The following is a 15467-nucleotide window of genomic DNA, read 5'->3' as shown; positions in this document are numbered from 1 at the left end:
CCTTCAAGAAACTTTGGACTCATGTGGAAGTTGAAACCCTTTCCCATGAGCCCTTATCTTTTGGCACAGCCCAAAGCTAATACACCACCCTGGACTTTAATATTTGAAAATATAAGCTACAAGCACATAGGTGGAAAGTAGTCAAAGTCTGTAATAAATTACTATGCTGGTTGGGATACTTTTGCATCTTACATTGTCTCCACCTATTACCAGGGGTAAAAATATTTGCAATCCTTTTAATGTATAAGGCCATGTCTACACCACAAAATTGTCAACTTAACTTACCTTGGCATACAGCCATTGCAATTATTAAATCACTTGAGCGTGCACACACTAGGCTCCTTAGGTCAGCGGTGAGCTGACGCTAGGCTCACTTGTATTCATAGGTGCTGGAACTAGGAGTGCTGGGGCTGCTGCCGCAGCCGCGAGCTTGAAGTGATTTCTATTCTATTCTATACCAGGCTTACAGTTTGGTTCAATGGCTCTCAGCTCCCCTGCTTGTATTGTCAGCCTTGGGCATTATGGGACAGCTCCTGAAAGCCAGTACCAGTCCATGTAAGTAATGCACTGTCAACACTGACACTGCTTTGACCTAATTACATTGACCATGACTGTACCACTCGGGGAGGTGATGTTATTAAGTCAGTGTGTAGACTTGCATCCGACGAAGTGGGTATTCACCCACGAAAGCTCATGCTGCAAAACGTCTGTTAGTCTATAAGGTGCCACAGGATTCTTTGCTGCGTTTACAGATTCAGACTAACACGGCTACCCCTCTGATATCAGTGTGTAGAGGCACTGGCATGGGTGGGAGCCAAATGTAAGTGAAGACACTTCCACAGCTAGAAAAGCAGCAAAGAGTCCTGTGGCACCTTATAGACTAACAGACGTATTGGAGCATGAGCTTTCGTGGGTGAATACCCACTTCGTCGGATGCATCCACAGCTAGGTTGATGCAAGGCAGTTTACATCGACCTAACTGTGTAGTGGCCCAAGACACTAAAACTACTGTTAGCTGGAGCCATTACAGGTACCACAATAATTTTTGTATGGGAAAGAAGCTCCTCCAACTGACACTATGTGTCTGAGCAAGAAATAATAGTGGTTGGAAATAAAGACATTAATTACAAAAAACAGTATTAAAACATTAAGGATGAAACCCTTTCCCATTGAAGTCAATGGGACTTTTGAAATTGACTTCAATGGGGCAGGATTTCATTCTCAATATATAATGGGCCAAATTATTTTCTGAATTGCAGTAAGCATTCAGTGGAGCTTAACTAGAGTAGAACTTGTTCCATGGAGTCCATGATGGAAGGATATTAAAATAGCTTTAGCCCTCCTTATGTTAACTTTACTTCAGTATACACCCGTAATGTTATGTATTCATAAGATAAATGCTTTTAAAAGGGCTGTGGTGAATAGAAACCTAAAGGGGGACACTTTACAGTCTCCTTGCTAGGAGGATCCACATCAGGTGTTAGTAGCCCCCTATCTGATGAGAGCACTGATACCACCCTAGCAAGCTGCTAAAGGAAAGATAACAGACTCCACTTACATGGAGCTAAAACAAATGTATGATTTTCCCAGCTATATCCACACTTGTCTCTCTAATCCTTTGAAAATGATCCTAGCACGGGTCTTTTGAAAGTGACCCAAGCACAGGTCCAACCAGTGCGGGTGGCTGCTCTTAATAGCCAATGCCCCAATTGTGCACTGTGACCTACACGAACAAATTGTTGGGCTCACATGGAATCCCAATCAAGTCAGTGGGGCTCTGCGCAGGCATGGCCATCCAGCTGGGCACATCACAATGCAGGATCAAGACCCAAGACCATTCAGGGGCTTAGGGAATCATAGAGGCAGCAACCTGAAACCAGTCCACTGAATATGAGCAATGCAGGTGAGTGCTGGCTTATCAATCCCAGAGACATATCTGGCAGCAAAAGCTTCAACATTAAATCCTTCGGTCACTTGAGCACCAGCCTGGAATCTGCCGTAACTCTCTCTCCTCCTATTCATTACTCCCTTAAAGCTCCAGGAGAACCAAAAATATCCACCCAGTCCTATCTGTTCTACCCTGGTGATAACCACAAGGAAGAGTTCAAGAAATGTGGGCCAAGATTTTCAAACATGGCTGTCTAAAATTAGGCTCCTAAATGCATCTTTAGACATCTTAATAAAAGGGGCCTAATTCTCAGAAGTGCTGAACACCCACAAATCTCTCAGATGTCAATGGGAGCTGCAGTAGGGTTGCCAAGCCTCCAGGATCGTCCTGGAATCTCCAGGAATGAAAGATTAATCTTTAATTAAAGATTGTCATGTGATGAAACCTCCAGGAATACATCCAACCAAAATTGGCAACCTTAAACTGCAGCTGTTCGGCACTTAGAAAATCAGGCCACTTTTATTTAGGTGCCTAAATACAGTCACTTCAGTCACTGAGGTTTGAAGGTTTTGGTTTTATTTCTCTGTGTAAAGTCTTCCTCCCACTTTCAGGCCCAATTTCTGTACAAACACCAGGGCCCATGAAAGTAAGGACCAAAGCATTATTCACTGTAAGCATCTGACTAGCATAGCAGTTACCTGCTGAATACCCCTTTCAGATACCACATGCTCAGACTTGTCCCCAGTGTGCCTGGTAGTCATTTCCCCCTGTAGATCCCCGTGGGAAGGAACCTTTGCTGTTATTCTGTAATTTCTGTAATTCACATACTTACTTAACATTTTTCAAATATAAAAAAAATCATTGTACTGTCAGTTTCATTATGCTAATACCCTACATCCAACTATATGATCATGGCATTTTTAAAAATACATTCCATGAGATTATACATTAAAGATTTCAGGAGGTGGGGGGAAAGGAAGTAACAGAGTGCAGTTTATATACTGAATTTAACAGACTTTATCTCTTATCTAATCCCTCTCCTTAGCCTATTTTATCTTTCTCAATTGACAACTCTCCACTAGCCTTCCTGTCTCCCTGGTCCACAACCTTGGAGTAATCTTTGACTCTAATCTCTCTTTCTCCTCCACATCCAGTTTCTTCCGTAATCCTCTCAGTTTTTCCACAGTCTGTCCTTTCTTTATTATCTCTACTGCTAAAATCCCTGGCCATTCCCTGCTTTTTTCTTACTCTGCTTTCTGGAGCTCTCTCAAAAACATAAGAACGGCCATACTGGGTCAGACCAAAGGTCCATCTAGCCCACTATCCTGTCTTCCAACAGTGGCTAACATCAGGTGCCCCAGAGGGAATGATCAGAACAGGTAATCAAGTGATCCATCCCGTCACCCATTCCCAGCTTCTGGCAAACAGAGGCTAAGGACACCATCCCTGTCCATCCTGGCTAATGGTCATTAATGGACCTATCCTCCATGAACTTATCTAGTTCTTTTTTGAACTCTGTTATAGTCTTGGCCTTCACGTGCGTTATGTGAAGAAATACTTCCTTTTGTTTGTTTTAAACCTGCTGCCTATTAATTTCATTTGGTGACCCCTAGTTCTTGTGTTATGAGAAGTAAATACTTCTTCCTTATTTACTTTCTCCACACCAGTCATGATTTTATAGATTTCTATTATATCCTCCTTAGTCGTCTCTTTTCCAAGCTGAAAAGTCCCAGTTTTACCAATTTCTCCTTTCTAGCCTTCCCTCATCTCCCTTCTCCAGTATATCCAAAGTGCTAAATCTACCTCTCTCTCCCATCTCTTCAACCATATCATTCACACACACCCTTTAATCTCTCTGTTGTTCAAACTCCTTTTAAACTGTAAATGTTTAAAAACAGCTCTTCAGCTGGTGTAAATCAGTGTAGTCCTCAACCAACCTACAGTGATTTACTCCAGCTGAGGATCTGGTCCCTTCTCTCCGTTTTTCCATACAGTCCAAGATAGGGGTAAGGTTGGTAGCAGGCTGTGGCTGTGCTAAACCGTTTCTCTGTGTGTGTTGTTGCAGGACTGGAATCAGACGTGGTATACAGATAGCCCAAGCTTTACCCAGTGCTTTCAGAATACAGTCATTGCTTGGATTCCCTGTGCCTATCTTTGGATCTGTTTTCCATTCTATTACCTGTTCCTTGAGCACCACAGCAGAGGATATATCAGAATGTCGCACCTCTTCAAAACTAAAATGGTAATAATCATAAAAATAATACCTAGCTATGACATAGCACTTTTCATCTGTAGATCTCAAAACACTTTGCAAAGGAGGTCAATATCATTATTCCCATTTTACAGATGGAGAAACTGAGGCACAGAGAGGTAAAGGGACTTGACCCAGGTCACTAAGTAGGCCAGTGCAGAGGCAGATCTCCTGAACCCCTGTCTGGTGCTTGCTCCTCTAGGGTCACACTAGCTAGTATTAGAGGCTGGGTATTTAATGCTAAGTTTATTGTGACTTTATTTTTCCAAGTCAGGGGCGGGCAAACTTTTTGGCCTGAGGGCCGCATCGGGTATGGAGGGACAGTTAGGGGAGGGGGTCATGGCCCCGCCCTGGGACTCCTACCCCATCCAACCCCCCCGTTCCCTGACGGCCCCTCTGGGACCCCTGCCCCATCCACACCCCACCGCTCCCTGGCTCCTGACTGCCCCCGGACTCCTGCCGCCCCATCCAACCCCTCCTCTCATTCCTGACAGCCTCCCCCCCCAGGGACCCTTGCCCCATCCAACCACCCCTTCTCCCTGCCCTGACTGCCCCCTGCCACCCCATCCAACCCCCCCTCCTTCCTGACTGCCCCCTGGGACCTCTGCTCCCATTCAACCCCCTTTTCCCGCCTTGACCACAACCCCAACTCCCCTGCCCTCTGTCCAACCCACCCTGCTCCCTGCCCCCTTACTGCGCTGTCTGGAGCACCGGTGGCTGGCGGCGCTACAGCCGCACCACCTGGCTGGAGCCGGGCCATGCTGTCGCCACCGCGCAGCACAGAGCACTGGGTCAGGCCGGGCTCTGCAGCTGCGCTGCCCCAGGAGCTCACAGCCCCATCGCCCAGAGCATTGCGCCAGCGACAGAGCGAGCGAGCGGGGGCTGGGGGACAGCAGAAGAGGGGCCAGGGGCGAGCCTCCCAGGCCAGGAGCTCATGGGCCGGGCAGGATGGGCCCACAGGCCGTAGGTAACCTGTGTAGGTTACATTGTCTTTGTCCAATTGTGGATCTCCCATATAAGTGCCAGATCCGGAGAGCCTTACTTAGTTTTTACTCTCTTCTTAATCAGGTAAACTCACGCCCGAGCCGAGAAGTGAGTGAGTAAGGATTTCAGGATCTGGCCTAAAATGGAATAACAATCGTTGTAGCACTCTCCATCTTAGCCTGCCCCCACTTCCCAAACCGCTTCCAATCAATGTGCCCCAAACCGCCCCTTTAACACTCAAGCCTGGTCTACACTAGGCGTTTAAACTGGTTTTAGGAGCGTAAAACCGATTTAACGCCACAACCGTCCACACTAGGAGGCACCATATATCGATTTTAATGGCTCTTTAAACCGGTTTCTGTACTCCTCCCTAACGAGAGGAGTAACGCTAGTATCGGTATTAAAATATCGGATTAGGGTTAGTGTGGACGCTGATCGACGGCATTGGCCTCCGGGAGCTATCCCACAGTGCACCAGTGACCGCTCTGGACAGCATTCTGAACTCGGATGCACTGGCCAGGTAGACAGGAAAAGCCCCGCGAACTTTTGAAATTCATTTCCTGCTTCCCCAGCGTGGAGATCTCATCTCATCAGCACAGGTGACCACGCACAGCTCATCAGCACAGTTAACAATGCAGTCTCCTGAGAATCGTAAAAGAGCCCCAGCATGGACTGCACGGGAGGTACTGGATCTGATCGCTATCTGGGGAGAGGATTCAGTGCTAAGAGAACTGCGTTCCAAAAGACAAAATGAAAAAGTATTTGAAAGAATTTCTAAGGCTATGACGGATAAAGACCACAGCCGGGACTCAGTGCAGTGCAGAGTGAAAGTTAAGGAGCTCAGACAAGGCTACCAGAAAACCAAAGAAGCAAACGGAAGGTCCGGGGCAGGTCGAAAAACATGCCGCTTCTATGCTGAGCTGCATGCAATTTTAGGGGGCTGCGCCACAAGTACCCCACCCCTGATCGTGGATTCCGAGGTGGGGGTTGTAATCTCTGCCATGGCTGAGGATTATGCAGACGGGGAAGATGAAGATGAAGAAGAGGAGGAAGACCTAGCAGAGAGCACACAGCACTCCGTGAGCCCCAGCAGCCAGGAGCTTTTTATCACCCTGACGGAATTACCGTCCTCCCAGCCCTCACAAGCCACTATCCCAGACAATGACGCCATGGAAGGGAGCTCTGGTGAGTGTACCTTTGCAAATAGCAAACATTGTTTTTTAAGCAAGCCTTTTTTAATGATTGATTTGCCCTGAGGACTTGGGATGCATTCGCAGACAGTATAGTTACTTAGAAAAGTTTGTTAACATGTCTGGGGATTGAGAGGAAATCCTCCAGGGACATCTCGATGAAGCGCTCCTGTAGGTACTCCAGAAGCCTTTGCAGAAGGTTTCTGGGCAAGGCAGCCTTGTTCCGCCCACCGTGGTAGGACACTTTACCACGCCATGCATGTAGCAAGTAATCAGGTATCATTGCGTGGCAAAGCATAGCAGCGTATGGTCCCGGTGACTGCTGGCATTCAAGAAGCATCCGTTCTTTATCTTGTTCTGTTATCCTCAGCAAAGTGATATCGTTCAGGATAACCTGGTTAAAAATCAGGAATTTAAGTAAGGGGGGGTGGCCATTTTTCTACTGGGTTCGTGGACTGCATCAGCTTAAAAAAAAAACTTTCCTGCACGTAGCGAAGCGGGGGGAGGGGAGGAGTGAAATGCCGATGATCTTTTCTGTGTTTGGTCACCGGCGATCTTCCCCAAGGTACCAGACATGCAGTGGGTGGGGGGTGGGGGGGTGGGAAGGTTGTTGATTAGCAGGGAGCTAGCGTGGTATTAGCCATGCGTTGGGGGGGAGGGGTAAATCACTACAGAAGCCGAAAGACAGTGGCTTACCATGGCCGCATGCAAGCTGAATTCTGATGCCTGGACCTGTGTCTGTGAGATCTGTAACTCCAGAGCTGCAGGCACTCACTATTAAGATGAAAAATGCGACCTTGTAGGGAAATCACATGTGCTAGGTGAATACTGCTTTTCACTGTGAAAGAGTATAACCATTGTTCTGTAAAATGTATCTTTCTAAATATTTATCTCCCTCATGCAGCTGCAAATTTTTCAACCATCCCTCCTCCATCCCAAAGGCTAGCACAGATAAGGCGGAGGAAAAAGAAGACGCGAGATGAGATGTTCTCGGATATTATGGAAGTTACACGCAATGAAAGAGCTCATCTGAATGAGTGGAAGGAAGTGGTTTCAAATTACAGGAAAGAGGCCAGTGAACGTGAGGACAGGAGGGACAACCGAGATGAGAGGTGGCGGCAGGAAGACCGGCAGGAAAATCAGCGGTGGCGGCAGGAAGATCAGCGGTGGCGGGATGCAACTCTGGGGCTGCTGCGTGATCAAACTGACATGCTCCGGCGTCTTGTGGAGCTTCAGGAACGGCAGCAGGATCACAGAGTGCCGCTGCAGCCCCTGTATAACCACCCTCAACCCTCACCATGTTCCACATCCTCCTCACCCAGACGTGTATGAACGCGTGGGGAGAGGCTCCGTGCACCCGCCCACTCCACCCCCGTGGACAGCCCAACCAGAAGGATGTCGTTACTGTGAATTTTTTTTTTAATGGCCTTCTCCATCCCTCCTATCCTCCTCCCAAACCACACCCTTACTTCTCTCCCTCTTTTTATAATGAATCAATAAAGAATTCATGCTTTTTAAATGAGAGTGACTTTATTTGCATAAGTAAGCTGTACTCGAAGGGGGTGGGGGAGTTGCTTACAGGGACTGAGTCAATCAAGGGGGTTGGGTGTTCATCAACAAACACAGCAGTCACACTGTACCCTGGCCATTGATGAAGCTCGTTTTCAAAGCTTCTCTGATGCGCACCGCTTCCTGGTGTGCTCTTCTAATCTCCCTGGTGTCTGGCTGCGCGTAATCAGCGGCCAGGTGATTTGCCTCAGCCTCCCACCCCGCCATAAAGGTCTCCCCCTTACTCTCACAGAGATTGTGGAGAATACAGCAAGCAGTAATAACATAGGGGACATTGGTTTGGCTGAGGTCTGAGCGAGTCAGTAATGTCCGCCAGCGCGCCTTTAAATGGCCAAATGCACATTCCACCACCATTCTGCACTTGCTCAGCCTGTAATTGAACAGATCCTGACCACTGTCCAGGCTGCCTGTGTATGGCTTCATGAGCCATGGCATCAAGGGGTAGGCTGGGTCCCCCAGGATAACGACAGGCATTTCAACATCCCCAACTGTTATTTTCTGGTCTGGGAAGTAATTCCCTTGCTGCAGCCGTTTAAACAGAGTAGTGCTTCTGAAGACGCGAGCGTCATGAACCCTCCCTGGCCATCCCACGTGGATGTTTGTGAAACGTCCCTTGTGATCTACCAGTGCTTGCAGCACCATTGAAAAGTACCCCTTGCGGTTTACGTACTGGGTGCCCTGGCGCTGCGGTGCCAAGATAGGGATATGGGTTCCATCTATCGCCCCCCCCACAGTTAGGGAATCCCATTGCAGCAAAGCCATCCACTATGGCCTGCACGTTTCCCAGAGTCACAACCTTTCGTAGCAGCAGCTTAGTGATTGCTTTGGCTACTTGCATCACAGCAGCCCCCACAGTAGATTTTCCAACTCCAAATTGATTCCCGACTGACCGGTAGCTGTCTGGCGTTGCAAGCTTCCACAGGGCTATCGCCACTCGCTTCTCTACTGTGAGGGCTGCTCTCATCTTGGTATTATGGCGTTTCAGGGCAGGGGCAAGCAAGTCACAAAGTTCCATGAAAGTGCCCTTACGCATGCGAAAGTTTCGCAGCCACTGGGAATTGTCCCACACCTGCAACACAATGCGGTCCCACCAGTCAGTGCTTGTTTCCCGGACCCAAAATCGGCGTTCAATGGATAGAATCTGCCCCATTACCATCAGGATCTCCAAAGCGCAGGGGCCCGCGGTTTGAGAGAATTCTGTGTCTACGTCCTCATCACTGTCATCGCCGCGCTGCCGTATCCGCCTCCTCCTCGCCTCGGATTGAAGGTCCTGGTTCACCATAGACTGCACGAGAGTGCGCGAGGTGTTTAAAACATTCACGATTGCGGTATGGAGCTGAGCAGGGTCCATGCTTGCTGTGCTATGGCGTCTGCACAGTTCACCAAGCAAAAAAAGGCGCGAAACGGTTGTCTGCTGCTCAGGGAGGGAGGGGTGAGGCTGTACCCAGAACCACCCGTGACAATGATTTTTGCCCCATCAGGCACTGGGATCTCAACCCGGAAATGCCAAGGGGCGGGGGAGGCTGCGGGAACTATGGGATAGCTACGGGATAGCTACCCACAGTGCAACGCTTCAGAAATCGACGCTAGCCTCGGACCATGGACGCACACCACCGATTTAATGTGTTTAGTGTGGCCGCGCGCACTCGATTTTATAAAATCTGTTTTACAAAACCGGTTTATGCAAATTCGGAATAGTCCCGTAGTGTAGACGTACCCTCAGATACCTTACAGACTGTGGTTATCATACTTGTCCTTTTACAGTCCATGCCAACATGTTTGTTTCCCTATCCCAGGTACTTGGATTCATATTGATATTACTGTGTTTTTCAAACCTATTCTATACCCTTTGGGAAATAAATCAAGGAACCCTACGAGCTCCAGTGTTCTTCATTAGCCCAGCAGTTCTGGGGATCACAATGGTAATTCCCTTTTTTTTTTAAACGTAAGTTTCAATTTAACTATTATAGCGCAAAGCTGGTCTTGGCCCTCTTCCCCCTCACCCTCTGTAGGTGCAGAAGACCCAATCGACAGCAGGACTGATGGGGTTCTATAGGTGAGCTGGTTTTGTCTGCAAAAACCTGTGCACTGTGGTGCTGCATGAAGTGGTGGCAGGCCAGGGTTGGCACAGGGGTGTGGTCACTTAGTCTGCACTTGTATGGCTCCTCTGACCCAAAACACCACGGAGCTGATGGAGTAATGTAATAGTAAAGTAATAATTGGAGATATACCAATTTCCTAGAACTGGAAGGGACCTTGAAAGGTCATTGAGTCCAGCCCCCTGCCTTCACTAGCAGGACCAATTTTTGCCCCAGATCCCTAAGTGGCCTCCTCAAGGATTGAACTCACAACCCTGGGTTTAGCAGGCCAATGCTCAGACCACTGAGCTATCCTTCCCCCCATCCCTGAAGTTGCAGTAGCGACTGCAGAGTGGCCCCAGGCAAACAGGAGAGAGGATTCCATTTCCCACAGCCGACATGTGGTAGAATTAAATGTTACCATAATGGGAACAATAGTTCAGCCCATTAACATTGAACTGATCTGACACCAGCAGACAATAACCTCTATTGCCCAGTAACTTGAAACTGTTCACTGTTTCTCTCATCTTCCCAGATCCCTGCAGTGTTCCTCACCCAGTTTGAGAGGCTGAAGGGTGTTCAGTCTTCAGGCATCTTGTTGATTTATTGGCTGCTGTCATTCCTGGCTGCTACTGTGACTGTTAGTTCTAAAATTCAACAGGTCCTGGAAGGGGTAAGCAGAACTTTCTAGTTTTAGCGTTTACCTCTGATAAGGTCTCCCGTGTAGCCGCTCTTTGCCAGCAGAAGAGAGCTCTCCTGCCAGCAAACTAAAACCATCCCCAATGAGAGGCGGTTAGCTGGAGAGCGTCTCCCGCCGACAAAGCACTGTCCACACCTGTGCTTTTCATCGGTAAAACTTTTGTCAGTCAGGGGTGTGTTTTTTCACACCCCGACCGACAAAAGTTTTACCAACAAAAGTGCAGTGTAGACATAGCCTTAACAACAGCATGGCTCCATTTGACCCTCTTGTTTGCTGTCTTTGCCATTCAGCCAAGAACTAAAGAGGCCAGTAGACTGAATTGCTCTCTCCAAGTAGCCACACTGAATTATGCTTGGGGAGCATTGGCCAGGCAGTTTGAAAGAAATGAGCACTGCCACTACCCAGGTGCTGCATCTGTTCTGTGGGTGAAAAGAGCACTTTAATCTCCAGGCCACGCAGCTTTTCTGAGCACCCAATTCACATACAAATCAAAGGAAAAATGCTGTTTGAATTTTTGTGCTGTTACTGGTCTACACATAGATTTTGTACTGGTAGAACTGTGTCAGTTAGGGCAGGTGGATTTTTACCAGCATAGTAATTCCAGTACAGCCTCTAGGGTGGATACAGTTTTACTAGTATAAAGGTGCCTTATACTATTAAAGTTTATTCCCTTTCCCATCTAGGGATAGCTATACCTATATAAACACATTTATACCAGTGTCCATACTATGGAGTTGTACTGAATTAACTATACTGGTATCATTAAAGAGGTACAACATGTGCATGTAGACAAGATCAGGCAGATCAACTTGATTTCAGAGAGCCACTTCTGCTGTAGATCTTTTATACCAGCTGTTTTGGTTTCATTAGGATGAGTGCCTATATGTTAAAATTCACTGTATCGATTTATGGATCTGATATTTATCAGTACTGGTCATTCTCCTAAGTGATAAACCCCGCAGGTGAATCTTTCTGTGACAACAGGGAAAGATCAGAAGTTCAAATCAGCACCTATATTTCACTGACGGATAGAAGAATGATACACTCCCGCAAGATGAGGATGGTGGGAACTCACTATTGTATTCAATTAATATTGATTGAATTAATTAATGTGAATTGGTCCCACACTCTAGGGACATGCTAGGCATTTGACATTGCCATCTTCTTTTTATTGCCATGATATAATTTCCCACTCATGTCATTCTTCCACACTGCTTGCCTGTCTCAGACACAGAGCTGATTATGAGGGCCAATGGGAGGTTCCCCAGTACACACTATTTAGAATAAAACCAGGGAATAGCCTTTTTCCATTTTGAAGTATACCCAAAGCTTTAGGTGAATGGGGAATTTATACCCTCACAGAACTCAACCCCTTGCATTAGTTTAAATTAAGCAGCCATAAACATTTACTGGAATCTGCCTGGTGAAAGCTTGACACTGCCATTTTCAAAGCCGGCTAAGGGAGTTCAGCACCCAAATCCCCCTGAATTACAGTGGGATTTCAGCATCTAGCTCTTTTAGGCTCCTTGGAAAACCCCAAACTGAAAGCTTTACTCAAGTCTAAACTGTAGTTACACTCCAGCTCCCCCCAGTGGTTTGTTAGTGCATGTGTTGTGATTTTCAAATTGCATGAGTTTTCCGTATCAATAACAGTAATTTAACTTGCATGGTGTCAAGTATCAGAGGGGTAGCCGTGTTAGTCTGGATTTGTAAAAAGCAACAAAGAGTCCTGTGGCACCTTATAGACTAACAGATGTATTGGAGCATGAGCTTTCGTAGGTGAATACCCACTTCGTCAGACAAAAGTAATGAAAATTTCCAGAGGCAGGTGTAAGTATGCAGGTGAGAATCAGTCTGGAGATAACGAGTCATATATTAGGAATGGCAATATACAAAAACCAGGAGGAGAACATTTCAACCTTCCTGGCCACACAATAGCAGATTTAAAGGTAGCCATCCTACAGGAAAAAAACTTCAGGACCAGACTTCAAAGAGAAACTGCGGAACTTCAGTTCATTTGCAAATTTGACACCATCAGCTCAGGATTAAACAAAGACTGTGAATGGCTAGCCAACTACAAAAGCAGTTTCTCCTCCCTTGGTGCTCACACCTCAGCTGCTAGAAGAGGGCCTCACTCTCCCTGATTGAACTAATCTTGTTATCTCCTGACTGATTCTCGCCTGCATACTTATACCTGCCTCTGGAAATTTCCACTACATGCATCTGACAAAGTGGGTATTCACCCATGAAAGCTTATGCTCCAGTACGTCTGTTAGTCTATAAGGTGCCACAGGACTCTTTGTTAGTAATTTAACTCTTATATAGCACACTCTATAAGAAACTGGCGCAAGAAATACACATGGCACACATCCACAGCAACACTCAGAGCTTATGGCTTATACAGTGTGTGACTCCACCTTTCTTTAGTGATTTCACATTAAGTATTTTACCTCAGCCTCAGCAATTCTCTTTTTCGTAGGGCTTCCCAGAGGACCCCTTCTGTCATGTCACCTCTTACATTTATTTTATCCTGCTGCTAGTAGAGGTCGTACTGTTCTTCTTTACCGATTGGCCTCCCTTCTTCTCAAAAACTGTCAATGACTCTGTAAGTATATTTGACTTCTTCAAAGCTCATCAGTCCCTTGTCTAAAACCCATTGGAAATAGGCAGTTCAGATGAACGTCTGAGATGAAAACATGGCAGCCTATATATAGACCAGTATTTTTAAAAAAATACTAGTAACTTGGCATGGTTTCTGGGTTCCCAGCTTGATTTTCAGAGGTTTCATAGATTAGAAGGCCAGAAAGGACCTATGATCATCTAATCTAACCTCCTGTAATGCCCTGAGCATAGGACCTCCCTGAATTAATACCTGTTTGAACAAGAATGTGTCTTTTAGAAAACATCCAACCTTCATTTTAAAATTTCCAATGATGGAAAATCCACCACCACCCTTGGTAATTTGTCCCACTGGTTAATTAACCTCTCCGTTACAAATTTCCACCTTATATCTAGCCTAAATTTGTCTGTCTTGAACTTGCAGCCCTTGGATCTTACTGAGCACCTCTAGTTCCCAGTGACTTCAACTGGAGTTGCAGGTGCTCTGCAGCTCTGAGACGCAGTCCCGAGCTATCTCAGTTTGGTACCAAAGACAGAGGCAGTCTAAGGCAGGGGACATGGTTGAAAACATAAGTCTAAAATTTTTGCTAAATGCTCTTTATTTTATTGAGTCGTCAACCCTTCTTTTGTCTGTTTTTCCCACCTATTGCCTCCTGACTGACACCCACATTGTGAACTCACTGGGGTGAGGATTGTGGTTTTATACTTTTGCCCTGGGTCTGGGCCCTGATACTTGCATGAAATTCCTAAGTAGTTCTATAATAAAATATTACAAACAACAACAACAGAACTGGCCAGTGAGGCAATTTAAACACATTATTTGATGTAAGAAGGTCCCATGTCAGCCTGCATTAACAGAAATGGGCCTCAAGTGTTATTCCTACTAGCATCATATGTTCTGTATTGTACACACAGAGAATGACTAAGGGTTCCGTTTTGTGTCTGACAGCCAAAACAAAGCGGCTTTAACCAATACAATATGTAGTCCCACATATGAGGTTAATGTATCGGAATAGAGGCAATTATCTAGAAACAACAGCTCTTACTAAAAGTGCAAAATTAGATCTTGATGGCAAATTGAGGCGCATTCCATGTTATTTTCACTGCCTTGCTCAGAAAGATCTGAGATGACAGGGAGAGATGTAAGTGGATCTCTCCAAAGGGAGAGTATGGAAAGTCACTCCCAGAAATAGTTGATCCTGAGAATCAAGTGTATTTTTTTTAACATGCTTCCGTTTTGCCCTGCACAGGACAAATCGGAGAAAAGGGTTTACAGTGCAAATGACCCGACAGAATATATAAGCAGTGCCACAGGACCATGTCTCTGCCTGTGCTGAACCTGGCATACTGATGCTTCATATGTACATTCTGAAAAACTAGGGACCTATCCCCAGCCACACACCTCACTTCCGTTTTCAGGGCTGTTACCATACCGTGCTGACATTTGCTACATGCCTTCCCAGCGCAGCCAGCATTGCATCTCCCTACCTGATCTTTTATAAACAAGGCATAGCCCAACTCCTGCATGAAATTAGTGTTTGTAGATCAGGGGTCGGCAACCTTTCAGAAGGGGTGTGCCGAGTCTTCACTTACTCACTTGAACTTAAGGTTTCGCATGCCGGTAATACATTTTAACATTTGTTAGAGGGTCTCTCTCTCTACAAGTCTATATTATATAACTAAACTATTGTTGTATGTAAAGTAAACAAGGTTTTCAAAATGTTTAAGAAGCTTAATTTAAAATTAAACTAAAATGCTGATCTTACGCCTCCGGCCCACTCAGCCTGCTGCTGGCCTGGGGTTCTGTTCACCTAGGCCAGCAGCGGACTGAGCGGGGCCTGCGGGACCCTGGGCTGGCAAGCGGCCGGCAGCTGGGACCCCAGACCAGGGGTGCAGGTGGGAATGTGGGGGGGGAGGTGCAGGAGCTCCTGTTTGGTGCTCAGGGTGGGGGTGGAGGTGTGGGGGGTGCAAGAGTCAGGGCATAGGGTGTGGGGGGGCTGGGTATGTGTAGGGGGTGCAGAAGTCAGGGCTGGGTGAGGGGGGTTCAGGGGTCAAGGCAGAGGGCTGGGTGTGTGGGGGAGGTTCAGGGGTCAGGGCAGAGGTCTGAGGTGATCAGCTCATAGGGGTGCTCCCAGCCCCCTGCAGTGTCTGGAGGGGATATGCCCGATTCCCCCCCTTTCCCAAGGGC

The 15467-nt window shown here is 46.8% G+C and overlaps 2 protein-coding genes across 4 annotated transcripts in view; one reads left to right on the top strand and one right to left on the bottom strand.

Annotated features, from left to right (window-relative positions):
- The window catches only part of LOC123343572 (nodal modulator 1), a 48859-nt gene extending 38325 nt beyond the window's left edge, over positions 1 to 10534 (bottom strand). Inside the window, exon 1 of the mRNA XM_044978720.1 lies at positions 10516 to 10534. The gene's annotated coding sequence lies outside the window, so the exon portion shown is untranslated. The remainder of the gene's footprint in view (positions 1 to 10515) is intronic.
- LOC123343571 (ATP-binding cassette sub-family C member 6-like) overlaps positions 1 to 15467 on the top strand; it is a 54990-nt gene that overhangs the window by 728 nt on the left and 38795 nt on the right. For 2 of the 3 annotated variants that reach the window (XM_044978715.1, XM_044978717.1), the window contains exons 2-5: positions 3954 to 4130; positions 9679 to 9804; positions 10496 to 10633; positions 13140 to 13265. In XM_044978715.1, coding sequence (XP_044834650.1) covers positions 3954 to 4130; positions 9679 to 9804; positions 10496 to 10633; positions 13140 to 13265 — 567 coding nt within the window. Of the gene's footprint in view, positions 1 to 461; positions 556 to 3953; positions 4131 to 9678; positions 9805 to 10495; positions 10634 to 13139; positions 13266 to 15467 lie in introns of those variants that run through there. The other variant, XM_044978716.1, reaches the window with a different exon arrangement.

This window comes from Mauremys mutica, chromosome 11 (assembly GCF_020497125.1).
Source record: "Mauremys mutica isolate MM-2020 ecotype Southern chromosome 11, ASM2049712v1, whole genome shotgun sequence".
Lineage (NCBI taxonomy): Eukaryota > Metazoa > Chordata > Testudines > Geoemydidae > Mauremys > Mauremys mutica.
The sequence above is the reverse complement of the archived record's forward strand: the minus strand, read 5'-3'. Positions and strand labels throughout refer to the sequence as shown.